The sequence below is a fragment of the Tursiops truncatus genome, chromosome 10 (genome assembly GCF_011762595.2).
Source record: "Tursiops truncatus isolate mTurTru1 chromosome 10, mTurTru1.mat.Y, whole genome shotgun sequence".
Taxonomy (NCBI): Eukaryota; Metazoa; Chordata; class Mammalia; order Artiodactyla; family Delphinidae; genus Tursiops; species Tursiops truncatus.
The window spans coordinates 37279019-37298307 of NC_047043.1; the positions used below are offsets into that span (position 1 = coordinate 37279019).

Consider the following 19289-nt stretch of genomic DNA (forward strand, 5'->3'; position numbering starts at 1 on the left):
ACACAGCCTGCTCACCCAAATACTGCCGCTTTTACACGCTCCACTGTTCTCGACCACCATCCCCGTTTTCCAGATGCCAACACCCACGCAGGCCTGCGGCTTGCAAACTGCAAGCCCAGGAGTCAAGCCAGGTAGTTCTGCCTCTGGAGAAACAAAGGGCAGTCAGACTGCAGACAGCCTGTGAGGCTGTGTGGCCATTGGGCCACCCAACCAGGCTGGCAGTGCCTTGTCGGATGCTGAAGGCTGAACTCTGTCTCATCTGTGAGGTGAGGCGATTTGAGCCAGAGAGTCAGGCACCCCGTAGCCAAGCCCTCCTCTCTGGGCACCTCCTTGGGGTTCCGTCAACCCCATCCAGCCCATGCTCTCCAGCAACAAGGACGAGCTGCACTGGCTGCGCGTGGCTGGGCAGGAGTATTCTCTGCAGCACACCAGGGAGCAGGACTTTGAGATGAACGGCCGAGCCCTTTGCATCCTCACCAAGGACGACTTCCCACTCCGCTCCCTGGGTTCAGGTCGGGGGCACTCACTGGCTTCTCTGATGCAAACCGGGGGGAGCGGGGGTGGGGGTGGGGAGCTGTCTTGCTCCCTCCCTCTCCCTTCCCCATTTCCATCCTAAGGCCTCTGCGTAGCATCTCCATCAGCACGAATCTTGTGACGGACATGCCAGCTGACACCTGGTCAGCAGCCTGCCCTCCCGCGCCCCCCCGCTTCAGCTGACGTTCTGTATGAGTTGCTCCAGTACATCAAGACCCAGCGGCAAGCTGTGGCATGTGGGCCCTTTTTCGGAAGAGCTTTCAGGCAGAGGGTGCCCACTCAGCCCTTCCCCTGCTGCCTGGAAGGTGAGGAGGCTCTCTTAGACCCTCCCCCAGATTGGCCTCATCAGAGGGCAGAGCTTCTTCCAGGCAAAATGATGAAAGAGGCAGCATTGTGGGCCAGGCTCCCCATCTCCCCCTGCCCTGCCTCCCCAACTCTCACCCCTGCCCTCTGTGACTGTCCTCTAGCCGAGGGGACTTGCCTCTCATCTCCCCCTTTCTCTGCTCTCCTCTCCAGCAGAGGGTTGTTTATGTGGCATCCCTCTCTTCTCCTCCTGATCTCTCCATGGAAATTGCTCTCCTCAGGGTCTCCAGGGACCTGCACACAGGGCTATTCATGTCACTCCCAGTCCTTACTCACTGCTGCAACCTTCCAGTTGCTCGGGCCAAAACGCTGGATGTCATTTTTGATTACTTTCTTTCTCTCTCATCCTCATCCCAACTGTCAACAACTCCTGCTGGCTCTACCTTCAAGATCTACCCAGAATCCAACCACTTCACATACCTGTAGTGCTGCCCAGGGTCCAGCCCCTGCCTCCTCTGGAGAACCTTCTCACTGGTCTCTTTGCTTCTGCCCTTGATCTCCTATGATCTATTCTCAACAGAGTAGCCAGAGATTCATAAGTCAGGTCATGTTACTTCTTTGCTCAAAATCTTCCAGTGGCTCTCATCTCACTCGTCAAAGCCCCAGTCCATACAACGACCTCCCTGCCCTCTGCTGTCCTCTCCCACTCCTCTCCCTCTTGCTCATGCTTCTCCAGCCACACCAGCCTCCCTGCTCATTGAACAAGCCAGAGAAACCCCTGCCTCAGGGCCTTTGCACTTACTGTTCCCTCTGCCTTGCAATCTCTTCTTTACATGCCCACATAGCTCACTCATCTACCTCCTTAGGTGTCTGTTCAAATGTTATCATGTCTGTGAGGCATTTCCCAGAATTCCCTATTTGCCTTGTACAGTAGTGCTTTATCCTTTCCCCCCATATTGTATACTACTTCTATTTCCTTTTTTATTTTAATCATCTGTCTTCCTCCCCCTCCCTACCCCACTAGAATATAAAGCTCCATGAGGGCAGAAGCTCTTTTCAGTTTAGTGATGTGTCCCCAACATTCTTAGAACAATGCCTGTCTCACTGAAGGTTCTCCATCAATAGTTATTGGGTGGATGAAGACGGCACCTGGGTTCTGGACCTGGCTCTGTCACCTCTTGGCATTGTGAACAATTTTACAGATGAGGGAGCAGGTTTGAGAAACTAAGTTACTTGTCTGGGAGCTAGGGTTAGCACCTGGGCTGTCTGGCCCTCACCCACACCCTCCAGTGCTTCCCTGACCTTCTAACCAGGGGCTGGGTGTGGGGAGAGCACTAGGAGTGCAGCCCCACGGGCTCCCGCGCATGTCACTGAGGGGGTCTGGGTTGGGGGAGGCTCTGGGCCCAAAGAATCGATGGTGCTCCTCTGCTTGCAGAGGGGATCGGGGCCTCCTGCAGCAGCCACCAGCCCTGGGGCTTGCCAGCTCTTTGAGCCATGTGGATGCCCCTGGCCTGGCCAGCTGGCCCCTCAGCAGGCAGGAGTCCCTCAGTTTATCTCACTGTGTGGAGCTCAGCTGCAGGGCTGAAGGAGTCTCCTCCTTCCCCACGATGCCACAGGCCCCCATCGATGGCAGGATCACTGGTGAGTAGGAGGCTGTGCTCCCCTGGCACACAGGAGGGAGGTGTGCTGAGGCTAAGTCCCAGAGAGGGGTGGGTGACAAGGAGGAGGGTTATTTTGATCTGGGGAATGAGAGGGTCTGTGCTTGGCAGTGGTGTGTGGGGTAATTCTCCTGTGTGCTGGTCACAGTCTGGTCACAGCAAGCAGAAAGTGCTGCCCGGGATCGCCAAGCCCACCCTATGTCCAGGCCAGGGACGATTTACCAGTCATAGTTCAGACAGTCAGACTGGCCTAGAGTATGCCCCCTCCCCCTTTAAAACTTTATTTTTATAATTAATTTTTAAAAATTAATTTATTTTTGGCTGCTTTGGGTCTTTGTTGCTGCGTGTGGGCTTTCTCTAGTTGTGGCGAGCGGGAGCTACTCTTTGTTGCAGTGCGTGGGCTTCTCTTTGCGGTGGCTTCTCTTGTTATGGAGCACGGGCTCTAGGCATGTGGGCTTCAGTAGTTGTGACTCGCGGGCTTAGTTGCTCTGCGGCATGTGGGATCTTCCCAGACCAGGGATCGAACCAGTGTCCCCTGCATTGGCAGGCGGATTCTTAACCACTGCATCACCAAGGAAGCCCCAAAACTTTATTTATTTTTAAATAGTTGAGTGTTTACTATGTGCCAGGCATGGTTCTAAGGCTTTTATTTAACCCCACAACAGCCCTCTGAGGTTGGTATTATTATTAGCCCCATTTTACAGATAAGGAAAATGAGGCACAGAGAGGTTAAGTGACCTTCCCATGGTCACACAGCAGTAAGTGGCAGAATTGAAGTGTGAATCCAGGCAGTCTGACTCTAGGGCCTGAGCTCTAATCAGGTGATATACTTCTCCGCATTCATTGTTAAAGGACTGACTAACAGACAGGTAACCAGATGGACTGACAGATAAGCTGACTGCCTTCCCAAAGTGTGTTTTCTAGTCATGGCGGGGCCACTACATTTATCCTAAGACACCACAGAGGGGGCAGAAACTTAGCTCCTGCGTTAAAAGTGACTGGGAGTCACTGAAACACAGTTACTTGATTTTAATATAATGCTTAACATTCTTAGAGCACTTACTCTGTACCAGGCACTGTGCTAAGGGTCTTTTGGTCGATTATGTTACTTAATCCTCACATCACCCAACACGACGAAACTATGGCTCAGAAGAAGTCCGGTAACCTGCCCCCCACGCCCGAGCCAGGTGGCCCAGGTGGGACTTAAGAGCTTGCGCCCAGGCTCCCTCTGCCACTTGCCCTTCATGATAGCACATTCGATTTTCCAGAACCTCCTGCTAGGGTGCTGGCTGGATAGGATGGATGTTACAATCCTGATTTAATAGAGATCCGGGAGGTTGAGTGACTGGGCCAGGGGCAGAGAGGGACCTGGAGACAGGGTTCCAGCCGCCAGCCACTGGCCAGTGCCCCCGCCACCTGCCCCCGGGCGAAGGGTGTTGGCTTTGGTGTCTGAAGAGCTGGGTTAGGCTACCCATTCCGCCTGCTCCTTAGGAGCCTGGTGACTGGGTTATGTCCATACCTCTCTGAGCCCATTTCCTCATCCCTTCCTGGGGGTTAAAGGTCTCCACCTGTTAGAGTCAGGATGATTGAATGAGATGAGTAATGAGGCCCCACGTGTGGCTGTTTCTGTTAGTACCGTCGTCTTCACCACCTCGCTGCACGCCTGGGCCCTGGCTTCGAGAGCCCCAGAGCACCTTTCTCATGCTCGTCCTCACAGCTCCATGAAGGCGCCCCGTCTGCACCCTCTGTGCTCAACTGCAGACTGCCAGCTGCTGTGGGATTACAAGTACCAGCTGCTCTCTGACACCTGGTACGAGCCCTACATCAAGTGGGAAGACAATAATGCCAAGATCTTCTGAGTTGTGGATCCAAATGGGCTTGCCAGATTCTGGGGAAACCACAAGGTGAACCTCAGTCAGCGGGCAGGATGGTCTCAACACACATGACAGGGCAGGGGCCACAGTGGACCCCTCAGCACTAGGGGACAGGCCTCAACTGATGGGAGCTTCACCAGCAGCCCCAGAAGTGTTGGGATCATTTTTTTCTTAAATTTTTTGAATTTTATTTATTTAGTTTTTATACAGCAGGTTCTTATTAGTTATCTATTTTATACATATTAGTGTATATATGTCAATCCCAATCTCCCAATTCATCCCCCCACTCCCCACCCTCACTTTCCCCCCTTGGTGTCCATACGTTTGTTCTCTACATCTATGTCTCAGAAGCCTGGCAAACTGGTTCATCTGTACCATTTTTCTAGGTTCCACATATATGCGTTAATATACGATATTTGTTTTTCCCTTTCTGACTTACTTCACTCTGTATGACAATCTCTCGGTTCATCCACGTCTCTATAAATGACCCAATTTCGTTCCCTTTTATGGCTGAGTAATATTCCATTGTATACATGTACCACATCTTCTTTATCCATTCGTCTGTTGATGGGTATTTAGGTTGCTTCCATGACCTGGCTATTGTAAATAGTGCTGCAATGAACATTGGGGTGCATGTGTCTTTTTGAATTATGGTTTTCTCTGGGTATATGCCCAGTAGTGGGATTGCTGGGTCATATGGTTGTTCTATTTTTAGTTTTTTAAGGAACCTCCATATATTCTCCATAGTGGCTGTTGTTGGGATCATTTTATTTTGGGAGATTCCGAGGGACAGGCAGTTACTTCTTGAGGATGGGGACTGTCCCTGGAACTCAGGAATCTTGCCTTCTAATTGCTTAATTCCACCTTTCCTTAGCATTTGAGGCTTTCAAAGCACGCTTACATGAATTGTGCATCATTTGCTGTTAAGCCAGGTGAGGAAGCTGGTACCCTGGAGGAAGCTGGGACAGAAACCCAGGTCTCAGGCCCTGCAGAATCATCAGCTGTCAGGGCTGGAAAGGCCTGGGGATGACCGAGGCCAGCATTCCTAACGTGAGGAGCGCCCATACCTAAATGGGTGTCTGCCAGGGGATTTTAGGCGGTTTACTCCAAATTCTAATAATTATTTATTTTAGTAAGCATTAGGATGACAAAATTTAACTACTTTGTCAATCTCATGATTGACAGTGGTGATATAAAACCAGTGTGCTAGTCTATAAATAAATTCATTTAGGTTAAAAAGAGTCTTTAAAGAAAACTATTAACAATAATGATCAGGCTTCCCGGGTGGCGCAGTGGTTGAGAATCTGCCTGCCAATGCAGGGGACATGGGTTCGAGCCCTGGTCCGGAAAGATCCCACCTGCTGTGGAGCAACTAAGCCAATGCGCCACAACTACTGAGCCTGTGCTCTAGAGCCCGCAAGCCGCAACTACTAAGTCCGCATGCTGCAACTACTGAAGCCCTTGTGCCTAGAGCCCGTGCTCTGCAACAAGAGAAGCCACAACAATGAGAAGCCCCGCGCACCACAGCGAAGAGTAGCCCCCGCTCGCCGCCATTAGAGAAAGCCCATGCGCAGCAACAAAGACCCAACACGGCCAAAAATAAATAAATAAGTTAAATAAATTAAAACAAACAAAAAACCAATAATGATCATCTGCAATATATAGCATCTCCTAAAATGGCACAGCATTTGATTGCCAAGCATTGCTCAGAGGGCTTTGCCTGTATTAACTCATTTAGTCCTCACAACAACCTCATGGGGTGGATATTATCAGATGCGGAAACTGAGGCACAGAGCGGTGTATCAACTTGTCCCAGTGTTTGCAGCCAGTAGGTGGCAGAGCAGAGACCTGAATCCAGACCATGTAGCTCTGGGCGCCACCCTGTTTTGTGGCCTCTGGGTAGTGCTGGTGGCTGGAAGGATGCAAATGACTAAAGTTTGGGTGTGCTTATCTGGAGGGAGGGCAACTGAGGCCCCAAGGGCAGCAGTTCCATTTACTGAGCACAGACCACATGTTAAGCACTGTGCTAAGTGCTCTCATGGATTAACTAATTTAATGCTCACAACAAATCTGTGAGATTGATGTTTTTATTTTCATTTTATAGCTGGGGCAACAGATGCAGAGAGGTAAAGAAACTTATCCAAGGTCACACAGCTGCCAAATGGTGGAGCTGGAGCTTAAATTGACACCAAAGCCCAGCCTCTTTGTCCCTACTCTGCACAGTCCACTCCCCAGAGAGAGGAAAACCTGACTTGGTCAAAGCCACACAGTTAGGTGGCAAGGCCCTCATGCTACCCCACCATGCTGTCTCTCCTACTAACTATATATTTATTTGTTACTACTCGTGACATTTGCCATTTAAAAGCAACATGCAATTCACTCCTGGCCCATGGGTCTCAGTCAAGTAGGTGACAGAACCATCCCATTGTTTCTTCCCCGCCCCCCCCCCCCAACCCCGGCCTTCCCCTGCCTTTCTCCTTCCCAATGCATGAGAACTTTCATATTCCCTAACAGACCCCTGGGCTGAGGGGCTTAAGAAACCATCCAGTCCAACCTGCTCCCTCCCAGGCCTGGAAGGAGCAGGGTGGGGAGTAGGGGGTGATGTGGGGCTGCTTTTCCTTCCAGAAGCAGGTGAACGTGACCTATGAGAAGATGTCACATGCCTTGTGCCCCTACCATAATCTGAACATCATTAAGAAGGAACCCAGGCAGAAACTCCTGTTCAGGTGAGTGGCCTAGGGGCCAAGATGCCAGGTGGAGTGGAGCTGGGGTGGGGTGGCCTGGAAGACCTCTGCAGCTGGGGCACGGGCTGATTTGCAGCTGGGGCCTGAATTCCAGATTTCTGAAGACACCCAGGAAGATCAATCAGGACAAGGGCAACAGCAGGGAGCTTCTGGAGAGCCAGGAGCAGGACAGAGTGGACTTTAAGGAGGAGATGCTGGAAGTCTCTCTGTGAAGGACATGTGGACTCCAGACACCGGGCACCAACAGGTCAGAGACTGAGTCTCCCACGAAGGCAGCTAGCTGTTCCTCCCTCTTCCCAGGGCAGCAGGGAACCCCAGCTGGGTTTTGCACTCTCGGATCAGAGCTGGTGTCTCAGACCTCAAAGCTGCCGCCTGGGGACCTGGAACAGCTGAGAACCGGCAGGCCTCACCTCCAGGACACTGTGGGGGCACTCTTTGGATAGGGCAGCCCTGGTTGCTAAGTGGGAGCACAGGGAGTGAACTTTCTCCCTACCCTGCCCCTTAGTACCTGCCCAGCTCAGGAGAGGAAGCCAGTCGCTGAGAGAACATCCAGCCCAATTCCTTCAATTTACGGAAGAAGGAAGCAGAAGTCCCTCACTGAGCCTCAGTTTTCCTCATCTGCAAAATGGGCAAGCTCATGAAAACCACCCTCAGGGGGCTGGTGCATGAAATGGAAAAAAGAATTACTGCTTTGTCAACCTTAGTAATGATAACAATGATGATGCCTGACAGTTAAGTGCTTACCATGTGCCAGGCCTTGTGCCAAGGGTTCTACCTATATTTTATCTCATTCAATTCACATACCAACCACCGGAGGTTTAAAGATGGGGAAATGGAGGCAGAGGCTTGCAGAGCTGGGATGCTTCCCTCGAACCCAGTGCTGTGACCTGTTTTCTTTTAGTGCCTCGAAATGTGATGGGCACTTCTCAAGCAGAGGCCATAGCCCTACCTCTCTGCCCTCAGCATCTTCATAAACAGTTTATTTCACCTGGCCCAACTCCCTTGTCCTCAGTTTTCAGTCCTTGGCGACTCTGATCATGACCCAGTAAAGATCGCCCATGCCGCCCACATCCTGGCTTCCTATGCTCCGATACCCGTATCTGCCAATTGACCTTGGGCAAGTTATTCTATCTCTTTGGAGCCTCATGTTTCTCATCTGCAAAATGGGGATGCTATTCCTAACCTGACATCACAGGATTCCCAGAAAACTTGAATAAGACCGTAGTTGTGAAGTACGTGACTGCCGTCCGTATAAGGAGTTAAGAAAACTCTGCAAATGCAAAGCTGCTCTAAAGCATGAAAATGCCTTTGCTATTGGTTCAGCTTCTCCTCGATGCTCCCCAGCCCCCCAGGTACCTCCTGATGGGGTCAGAGCCTCTGCCCTTGCAACCCCGGGGAAGCTGGCGGAGAAAGGGAAGGGAGTGTTTTCAGTTCATTGAAAACAGAACTTCCTGGACTCGCATCTTCTTTTCTGGAAGGAGGAAACCACCTTTGCCTCTTGCCTCCAGCAGGTCAGGAAAACACCCCCACCGGCCACCCCCATCTGGCTGGACCTGATCTGGCCTTGGGTCACTGTAGCCGAGAAGCTGATTTGGGACTCAAAGCTGTGACTGCTCATAAGCAGGGAAAATCCTGGCTTAGTCCCGTCTTGGGCCCTGGACAATTCCACACTAGAAGAGGCCAGGCAGGGGCCTTGGCCAAAAGGTTTGGCAGGAAAATCCTAGGCCCCTTTAGTCTTCCTGAGACTGTTCCATCTCCTTGACTTTGCTCCAGGATGAACCCATGCCCCATAGCTTTTCTCATCATCCCCAGCCCAGAACTACATAAGTGGACTGGGAGGGACCATCGAAATCAACTTGTCCAGCCTCTCCTCTTACAGACAAGGCAGCTGAGGCCACAGAGGGGGAGTGACATGCCCAAGGACATACAGCCCAGCTCAGCGTGCTGCCTCCTCACGGTGCCTCATTTCTAATTGTCTCGCATCTCATGGGTCCAAGACGTAGAGGTTTAAATGAGAGGATGGAGTCATAAGTCACTTCTTCCAGTTATGATGTTGGCATCTGCCTGCTGTTGTGTTAATGGTTGTCAACAGCTGCATATCCCAAAGACTATGTCTTTACGGCGGTGGGGGGAGGGGGAGTGTTAAATCTCACCCAACGCTGGGACCGTTGGGGCCAGGAGTGAGAAGTGGGCTTGAGCAGAGTCCACCACCCCAGACCCCAGATCCCTGGACTCTCCACTCAGCTCTGGACTGAGCTGCACCCCGTTTCTCCAGGAACTTTAGGCCCTGGTCTGGGATGGATGCCTGGGTGCCAGGAATAAAGGGATTCATTCAGCCTTTCCTTCCATGAACATTAATTGAGCACCTCCTGTGTACCTGGCACGAAAGGAAGCTCTGGGTTTCTATCCATTTTTTACACAATTAAATTCCTGAAAAGTGGGGGGGGGGGGTCACTGAAAACAACATATATCAAGATGGACTTCCTCACAAATCATCTTAACAAGCAGGAAATAGAGTCCCATGGTTTGAAAAAGTAGCCAGCCACGTCCTTTTTTGCCAGATTACATTAATGTCAACAGGAAATAAAGAGTTTATGAAAAAAAAGTGAGTGTATTAAGAAGGTCATGATACAAGTCACTGTCTCCATCCAGTCAAGCCATTCATAGCACTAACCCAGGAGCATGGGCTCCATCACGTCCACCTTCTCCTTATGTGGATTCTTTTTTTTTTTTTTAAGATTTTTTTTGATGTGGACCATTTTTAAAGTCTTTATTAAATTTGTTACAATACTACTTCTGTTTTATGTTTTGGTTTTTTGGCCACGAGGCACGTGGGATCTTAGCTCCCCAACCAGGGATCAAACCCGCACCCCCTGCATTGGAAGGCAAAGTCTTAACCACTGGACCACCAGGGAAGTCCCTCCTTATGTGGATTCTTGCCAACAAAGTCTTTTTCTCTTGAAAGAAAGCTCCAGATCTAGCACTTCCCCCCCAGCTTTACTGAGACATGATTGACGTATAATGTTGTGCAAGTTTAAGGTGTACAATGTCCAGCACTTTCTCCCATCCTAGTGGCCCTGCCACGTCTCAAGGCTCTTACTGCAGGAAGCCTGGGCTGATGCTGGTGACACAACGTCTTTCTCATGCAGGATCCTAGTTGTGACAGCCTTTCTTGGCTTCTTCCTCTGGTTCCTCCCTATGGTGTTAATCTACATTTTCTAGTCAAGTGTTCTCTTAAGTTTTATAGAGACACACAGAAAACACACACACTTACAGAGCAAGGGCCTGATGCCTCCAAGCCATCCGGGGTCTGGTGGTGAACGTGAAGGTGGCCCAGGCTCAGGAGGAGCCCTGTGCAATGCTGGTGTCGGGTCCCCTTGGTCCCCTCCTCCACACTGGCTTGACCACTCAGTTTGATGACCTCTGAACTAAGCCACTCCTGGGACAGCCCCAAGATTTGGGTGGGGAGTTTTGAAGTGGGTTGGCCTGAAATCAGAATGTGCATGTTTAAAAAATATTTTTAGTTTTTAAAATTTTATTTATTTATTTAGGCTGCACCACTCAGCATGCGGGATCTTAGTTCCCTGACCAGGGATCCAACCTCTGCCCCTGCAGTGGCAGCTTGGAGTCCTAATCACCTGACTGCTGGGGAAGTCCTCAAAATATGTGAATCGTGATCTTAATTTTTTAAAGTCCCTAATGCTTGTAAATTAACTGCTCCTATGGGGAGGGCTGGGGGTGGTATACAAAGGAGAGTTGGGCCCTGCCCTTGGGAAGTTCACACATCAGTGGGGGAAGCAGAAGCAGCTGATGAGCGGACTTTGTTGCAGTCCCCAGGGGGAGGTCACTGAGAGGTGAATGTGGAGAAAGCAGTGGCTCTGGTGAATTCTGCTTGGGGGGCAGGGGCAGGGAGAGTGTCCTAAGGAGATCACACAGGCTTCTGCTCTGTTTTTCTCCTTCCCTTTTGGAGGGGTGAAGTCTGGAGGTGCAGTGTGGAGGAGGGCCTTCTGATCATGAGGGGTCAGGGAGAATGTGGGGTGCAGGGCAAATGGGAGCAGGGCAGACTGCAGAGGCCCATCCCTGCGGGAGGGCAGAGGGGGTCCCTGAAGTTCATGCTGGGGTCAGCCTGGCTCACTCAGACAGGGAAGCAGACCAGGATTGGGGCTGAGACCCTGAGAGGGTGAGGAGAGAGCCTTTAGGAAGAGGGAGGGGGCCATCCTGTGTCTGACCCATGAGGAATGCAGGGGGAAACTCCCAACAGCACCACCTGCGCATAACTTATTTCATGCGGCAGCTGATGCTATGAGGATATAATACATTGCTTGAAGCCCGTCCACAGGGAGAATTCAGTTGTTCACCCAACAGATTTTACTGGGAAGTGCGGTCCCAGGCCCTGTGCTGGCCCTGTGCACCATGTCACAGGAGCCCGACTGGCCTCTGACACCCAGATCTAGGCTTGGGATGGACAGTTTATTAAAACTGTGCTCTTTTCTCAGGAATGCAGTGAAACTGGAAGGAGAAATGGTGACAGGAGCAGCTGGCCGGGGATGGGGGCACGTTCTCCGCAGGGGCAGCTGAGCCCTGTGGTTCACTGCCCAGAGCAGAGTCTGAGGTGGGAGCTGGGGCCCATTTCAGGGTTTTAGGAGGGATGAGCAGAATCCAGCACTCACCTCAGATGGAGCTGCACTGGCCCACTGACGCTCAGATGTTTTCTCGTCTGTTCACATTAAATGAACTCCGTGTGGTAAGGCTAATGCATGGAGCTCATCATGGCTTCTACCGCAGTTACAGAGGCCTTTGATGATAATAAATGATACAGTAAGATAATAAACAAATAATAGTGTGACAAACATAATGAAAATATGCACTTTGGCAGACAAAATCAGAATCTGAAACCCATGTAGCAAAAACATGGAGGTTTTTTTGTTTTGTTTTTTTACTTCTAGGCAAAGACAATTCAAGGTCACTCCCAAATACAAAGATGAGTGGAATGAACAAATGAGCCTCCTCCTGCACCCTTCCCCCGCCCTCAGGTAGCTTCCCAGTTTGTCATCCCAGGAATCCGGAATAAAGTGTGGGAAGGACACGTTCCCTCCAAATCCAGGGATATGCCTCAGCAACTCCTGAGTCCTGTTAATAAGTCCTCCCTGTACTAGTGACCTCTCTGACGCCTGCTGGTGCCTGGCCCAGTGCAGGGCGCCCCCCTGATTTCTCACAAACCCTGTGGTCTAGTCTGGTTTCACTGCTTAGGATTCTAGGGACACTCAGGCTGCAGGCTTCTCTCCATGGAAGAGCCTGCAGTTTAAAACCATGTTCACCAGGTGGCGCAAAGCCTCTTGTGTTGGTGTTCGGGCCACTTTCTGCTGAGTGTCTGTTCTGTGACAGAGCATGCCCGCCCTCTCCTACTAAGATGTGAGTACAACTCTCCAGCTCAGGCATGCTCTGTAAGGAGACATCCAGCCCCTGCTTGAATACAGGGATGGGGAGCTCACCACCTCTCTGGGCAGAGTTAGTAGCAGGAGTGAGGGTGGAATTGAATGTACCAAAAAGCTACTTGTTCAGTGATGTCACCCACCCTTTCCCAACCAGCAGGGCAATGGTTTCTGAAATTCCTAGATTCCCAGTCTCTTTGTTGGGAGTAACTTATCTGCTTTTCTTATCACCTTTTCCCTGAGTAGTTTACCAACTTTTTGAGCAGAGGCCAGAGGTGTGTCAAAAGTCTATCTACCCTCACCCACACACTCAGCCACTGATTTGGAATCAAAAGGACTGAGGCTCCCTCAGTTCCCTGGTGGCTTTTAGTGAAGTCAGCCTCCTGGGCCTGTTTCTACATCTGTAAAATGAGTAACAGCATCTTCTGCCCTACTTGCCACATATTCTTGAGAAACTTCAAATGAAATAATGTATTCATTTACTTCACAAATATTTATTAAGCACCTACGATACACTAGGCACTGTTCTAGAAACTGGGGAATACAGTGGTAACCAAGACAGATGAGTAAGTGATAAACACAGCATATGGTGTCAGGTGGTGATAAGCACCATGAAAGAAACTAAGACAGAGTTAAGTGAAGGGGCCAGTTTTAAATTGAGCTGCCAGAGATGTGAAACGCTTGTGAAAGTAGAAGCAAGTCATCGTCACGTACATCAACTTTCCCCCTGCAGTCTGCTATTTATTTATTTTTGGCTGTGTTGGGTCTTCATTGCTGTGCATGGGCTTTCTCTAGTTGTGGTGAGCAGCAGCTACTCTTCGTTGTGGTGCGCGGGCTTCTCATTGTGGTGGCTTCTCTTGTTGCAGAGCACGGGCTCTAGGTGCACATGCTAAGTAGTTGTGGCGCACGGGCTTAGTTGCTCTGTGGCATGTGGGATCCTCCCGGACCAGGGCTCGAACCCGTGTCCCCTGCAGTGGCAGGCGGATTCTTAACCACTGCACCACCCGGGAAATCCCTGCCTGATCCCTTGTATTTGGCCTATGGTTCCCACCATAAAAGTCACGCCTGATATAGTCAATGTTGTTAGTTTCTGTTATGTGCAACAAAACTCAATCCTAATGGGTATGAATCATGCAGACGGGAAGGCCGGGAGGAGAAGACCAACATGGCCCAGGACTATCCCTCTCTATCCCCTTCCTTTGCCCATGGGGGAGCCACAAGATAAGACCAATGAGATCATAAAGTCTCCTGAACAGACCTTAACGTTCCAGGTTACTCTAAACACCCCAACTCAAGGAAGCCCTGTGTATTGTTCACAGTGCTCTGGCTGGAAAGCCCCAGGGTTCTAAATATGGCCCTTGAAATCCCAGTAATTCTGATCAGGAAGGGATTTCCCCTCAGTCAGATGATTGCCCACTCCAGCCAGTGACATGCTTAGGTTCTCAACCTGTGGCATGGGATGGGGGTGGGGTGCATATCAGGTTCTCAGCAAGGTTGCAGGATACAAGATCAATCTAAAAAAGTTAACTGTATTTTTATAAACTAATAATGAACATCTGAAAATGAAATTTAAAAGCAATTCTATTTACAGTAGTATCAAGAAGAATAAAATATTTAGGAATAAACTTAAACAAAGTGCTAGAGATATACTCTGAAAACTACAAAGCATTGTTGAAAGAAATTAAGGAAGACCGAAATAAATGGGCAGGGACTTCCCTGGTGTCCAATAGTTAAGACTCTGCACTCCCAACGCAAGGGGCCGGGGTTGGATTCCCGGTCGGGGAACTAGATCCTGCATGCATGGCGCAACTAAGAAGTCTGCATACTGCAACTAAGAAGTCCACATGCCACAACTAAAAAAGATCCTACATGCCGCAACTAAGATCTGTTGCAGCCAAAATAAATAAATAAATAAAATGAATTTTTAAAAATGGGCAAACATCCCATTTTCATGGATGGGAAGATTTAATATTGTCAAGGTGGCAGAACTCCTCAAATTGACCTATAGATCCAGTACAATCCCTATCAAAATTCCAAACTTTTTTTTAGAGAAATGGAGACGCTGATACTAATAGTCATATGGAATTGCAAGTGACCCCCCAATAGCCAAAACAATCTTGAAAAGAAAAACAAAGTTGGAGGACCCACATTTCCTGATTTCAAAACTTACTGCAAAGCTACAGTAATCAAAACAGTGTGGTACTGGCATACTGATAGACATGAAGATCAATGGAATAGAATTGAGAGTCCTGAAAAAATAAATAAATAAAAGAATTGAGAGTCCTGAAATAAACCCATACATCTATGGCAACTGATTTTCAATAAGCATGCCAAAAGTATTCAGTGGGGAAAGAATAGTCTCTTCAACAAATGGTGTTGAGAGAAATGGATATCCACATGCAAAAGAATGAAGTTGTACCCTTACTTCACACCATATACAAAAATTAACTCAGAATGTATCAAAGACATAAATATAAGAGCTAAAACCATAATACTCAGAAAAAAATTAGGAGTAAATCTTCATTACCTTGGATTAAGTAAGAGTTCCTTAAATATGACAGTAAAAGCACAAGCAACACAAGAAAAAAAATGACAAATTAGACTTCATTAAAATTTAAAACTTTTGTGCTTCAAAGGATACCACCAAGAAACTAAAAAGGCAACACAAAAATTGGAGAAAACATCTCCAAATCATGAATCTGACAAGGGACTTGTATCCAGGATAAAGGAAAAATTCTTACAACCTAATAAAAAAAAAGGCAAACAGCCCAATTAAAAATTGGGCAAAAGACTTAAATAGATGTTTCTCCAAAGAAGATATAAAAATGGCCAATAAGCACATGAAAAGATGCTCAACATCATTAATCATAAGGAAAATGTAATCAAACCACAATGAGGAGCTTCCCTGGTGGCGCAGCAGTTGAGAATCTGCCTGCCAATGCAGGGGACATGGGTTCGAGTCCTGGTCTGGGAAGATCCCACATGCCGCGGAGCAACTAGGCCTGTAAGCCACAGCTACTGAGCCTGCGTGTCTGGATCCTGTGCTCTGCAACAAGAGATTCCACAGCAGTCGGAGGCCCGCGTACCGCAAAAAAAAAAAAAAAAAAAGACAGACAATAACAAGTGTTGGAGAGGATGTGGAGAAGTTGGAACCCTCATATATTGCAGATATGCAGCTGCTATGAAAAAACAGTTTAGCATTTTCTCAAAAAGCTAAAGTAGATTTACCATATGGTCCAGGAATCTCATTCCTAAGCATATAACCAAGAGAATTGAACATTTATGAATATATATATATACACACACAAATGTTCATAGCAGCATTATTCATAAAGCCCCTCCCCCCAAAAAAAACCCCAACCCAAAGAAACAAACAACTGAATAATGGACAAACAAACATGGCATATCCACACAATGGAATATTATTTGGCCACGAAAAGGAATAAAGTTCTGATACATGCTATAACATGGATGACCTTGAAAACATTATGCTAAGTGAAAGAAGGCAAATACAAAAGGCTACCTATTGTATGATTCCATTTATATGAAATGTCCAGAAGAGGCAAATTCATAGAAATAGATAGTAGATTGGTACCTGCCAGGGGCAGGAGGGAGGAGGAAATGGCAAGTGACAGCTAATGGGTATGGAATTTCTTTTCAGAGTGATGAAAACGTTCTGGAATTTGACAGTGGCAATTGACACACAACTGTATGAATATACTAAAAACTGCTGAATTGTACACTTTAAAATGGTGAACTTTATGGCATCTGAATTAGAGCTCAATAAAGGTGTTACTAAAGAGAAAAAGAGTTTATGAGCAAATAAAGTCCCTGTGTAGAGTGTCAGTTTCCTCTAAGAGAGCAGCAGGTCAGGGGCACTTTCCTAGGGATACGGGAGTGGGACACAGCATAAAGGTTAAAACCCAGACTTTGAATCCTGATTGTTGTGAGTTTGAATCCTGCTTCCACCTCTTCTGAACTGTGAAATGTTAGGAAATTGACTGTGAGTCTCTCATCTGTAAAATGAAAATAATCTCTACTTTGTAGGGTTCTTATAAGGATTAACTTCATGGTAGCTTAGAGTATTCAATAAATGATAGTTATTTTTATTATTATTTTCTCTTGGACACAGAGGAAGGAGGTCTCTGGAAGGAAACTCTGGCCTTGGATGAAAAATGGGAAGAAGAGGCCCAGTTTCAATAAACAGACAAACAGACTTCAGGTTAGCTTGGGCTAAAGGCATATGAAGGGCCCTCTCCAGGCATGGTGAGTGGTTAGTGTGGGTCCAGGGAGGGTGATTGAAGAGAGAAAGAGTACAGATACTCAGCCTCCCACTACTACTGCCAGGTCTCTGGGTTAGAACTAGGAGACAAATTGGATAAGTTATTATTATCACATTCTGTTGCCACAACTTTTCTCCCTTATTATTGGGAAGTGGCTGGGAGCAGCTCTGCATTCTCAAATTGGACGTGAACACCAAAATCAGCCCAGGTTCCCCTTGGCTGAGCTGGTCATTCCACATTCAAATAAACAGCAGCAGCTGATGATTAGGACCAGCATTTCAGAGGGGCTGAATGTTTTCTTCTCATCAATATTTGATTCGTGTGGAATAACAGATGGTTATCTCATTCTTTGCACGCTTTAGGTGCTTTTCAAATTTCCTACAGGGACGAGGTATCTGATTAAAGTGCTATTAGGAAAATCATAATAAGCGTGATTCATGCCTGCACTGCCATTTGTCTAGACTTTTCTTTCTCATATCTCACGTGGCTCTATCAAGACAAGTATTTGTGAGCAGTATCAGTCAGGGTTCAATTGGAGGAAAACAGAAACTATGTCAGCTAATTTTAGCAGAAAATGAATCAGAGGTTTACAGTGTCATTGGAAGGGCTGGAGGGGTGGGTTCCGGGTAGAACCTCCAGCAATGTTCCAGAACACCACCACCAGAAAGCAACATGCTGGAATCCTGCTGCTAAAAAGTACACAGCTTCTCTTAATCTTGCTTGTTCCAGCAGCAGCTAAATCCACAGAAAGATCTGGGAAATGTACTTTTCAGTCTTCCAGCCTATGAAGTAGAGGAAGAGACCCTTGGAGGAGGTTGGGATGAATGTGAATGGGGTCAATCATCAGGACAAACAAGATTTTAATATTTAATAAAATTTAAATAAATTTAACATTTAATACATTAAAGTACATTTAACTTTGCTCAATACTTACTTGAGGTAAACAACTGATGGTCCTTTTTTTGTGTATCTGTGTAAAATTTGTATCTGCAGCGTGAAATGACTTTTTCCCATCCCAGTCTACAAATTTACCCCTGAAGCCCTATCTGTGACACAAGCCCTTGAAATGTGAAGTGGTTTCCTTTGAGAAGTGCTCATATCTGACTCTAAGTGCTTTGCATTTGGCTGACACTGAAGTGAATAATTGCTTTCTCTACAGGAAGTGAGAAACTCTTGTGCGTTATGGGAAGCAAGAGCTTCCTTATATTCTCTTGAGAATAATGAGCACTTCCTGGAGGAAACAATATAACTTGATAAGTTGCATATTTTTTTTCAATTAAAGAACCAGCTACTCAAGCATAAACTCAGAGTCCAAGAAGCATCTGAGAAGATGCCTAGCTTCACTAATAATCGAATAATTCAAACAAGAGTGAGTGACTGATGGATTGACAGCAATGAACAGGCTCAGTGGTGTTGTAAGTGGGAAGAAGCAGCCACATTCACAAACCACAGCTGGAGGTGTGAAGAGGTACAAAGTTTTGGAAGGGAATTCGGTAGAGTCTACTAAAGATTTAAACGTGTCTCCCTTTTAACCCAGCCATTCTATTTCTAAGAATATACCTTTCAGAAATGTTCTCACATAACACAAAAATATATCTAAAGAGAGATTCTCCGAAGCACTGGGTTACAATCACAAAAGCTTGGAAAAATCCAAATGACTAGCAGTGGGATTTGGATAAATAAATACAATGAAATACTATGCAGCTAATGTAAAGAAAAGCAGATCTGTAAGTAGTGACGTGGAATGGACATGTGGACCCCAGGTGCAGGGCTGGGGGGTCTCTTGGTCATTTGCCAAATGTTGATGCTATCCTTGTCTACGAATGTTTGAAATTGGTAAAACCGTGATTCAGAGAACATGGCACAGCGAGGCTTAGGTTTGGTTATATAATTTATATAAACTGTATCAAGGAATTAAACTAAAAGCATGGGATATTCTCTAGTCTTCATGTCTTCCACTAAGTCATGAGAATTTTACTTACCTCTCAGTGCCTCAGGTGGAAAAGGAAAAGTTGAACTTGGATGTCCGAATTGTCAACCACCTTGGGTTTAAAAGAGGAAGGGGTGACCTAGCTGTGGACAAGCCGATTCGGGCCCACCCCCTTGTCACTCCCCCCCGCCCCGTGCTTGCCTAAGTTGAGTTGGGAGTGGGGGCTGGGAGTTCCACTCCAGCTTTTGAAAATTTCAAGGAGAAAAGTTAATCTGCAGAAGGCTGAGGAGCCAGTGTGTGTAAAATGAAATTTTCTTCATGTCACCTTGCATGGGAAATGCAGGGACATTGCTGAACACCCCTCCCGAGTATTGACTGTTTCTTGGAGTTCTGAACCCTTTCACACACTGAGTTAAAAAAAGAAACTATCTGGGGCTTGGAAGGGAGAAGGGGGTCTTCCCTGCTCTTTGGCCAAAAACTCCCTTAAGACAATGTTTATTGTGGAACCACCACCACAAGAACATCTAGGGA

At 47.6% G+C, this 19289-nt stretch overlaps 1 protein-coding gene across 1 annotated transcript; it reads left to right on the forward strand.

Annotated features, from left to right (window-relative positions):
* Positions 1-388: 388 nt before the first annotated feature.
* Positions 389-7325, forward strand: ETV7 (ETS variant transcription factor 7). The gene is given in 6 exon segments (XM_033863667.1): positions 389-512; positions 714-839; positions 2275-2478; positions 4257-4399; positions 6995-7095; positions 7208-7325. Coding segments are annotated over 6 exon segments (756 nt in total). The 5' UTR covers positions 389-448.
* The last annotated feature ends 11964 nt before the right edge of the window (positions 7326-19289 follow it).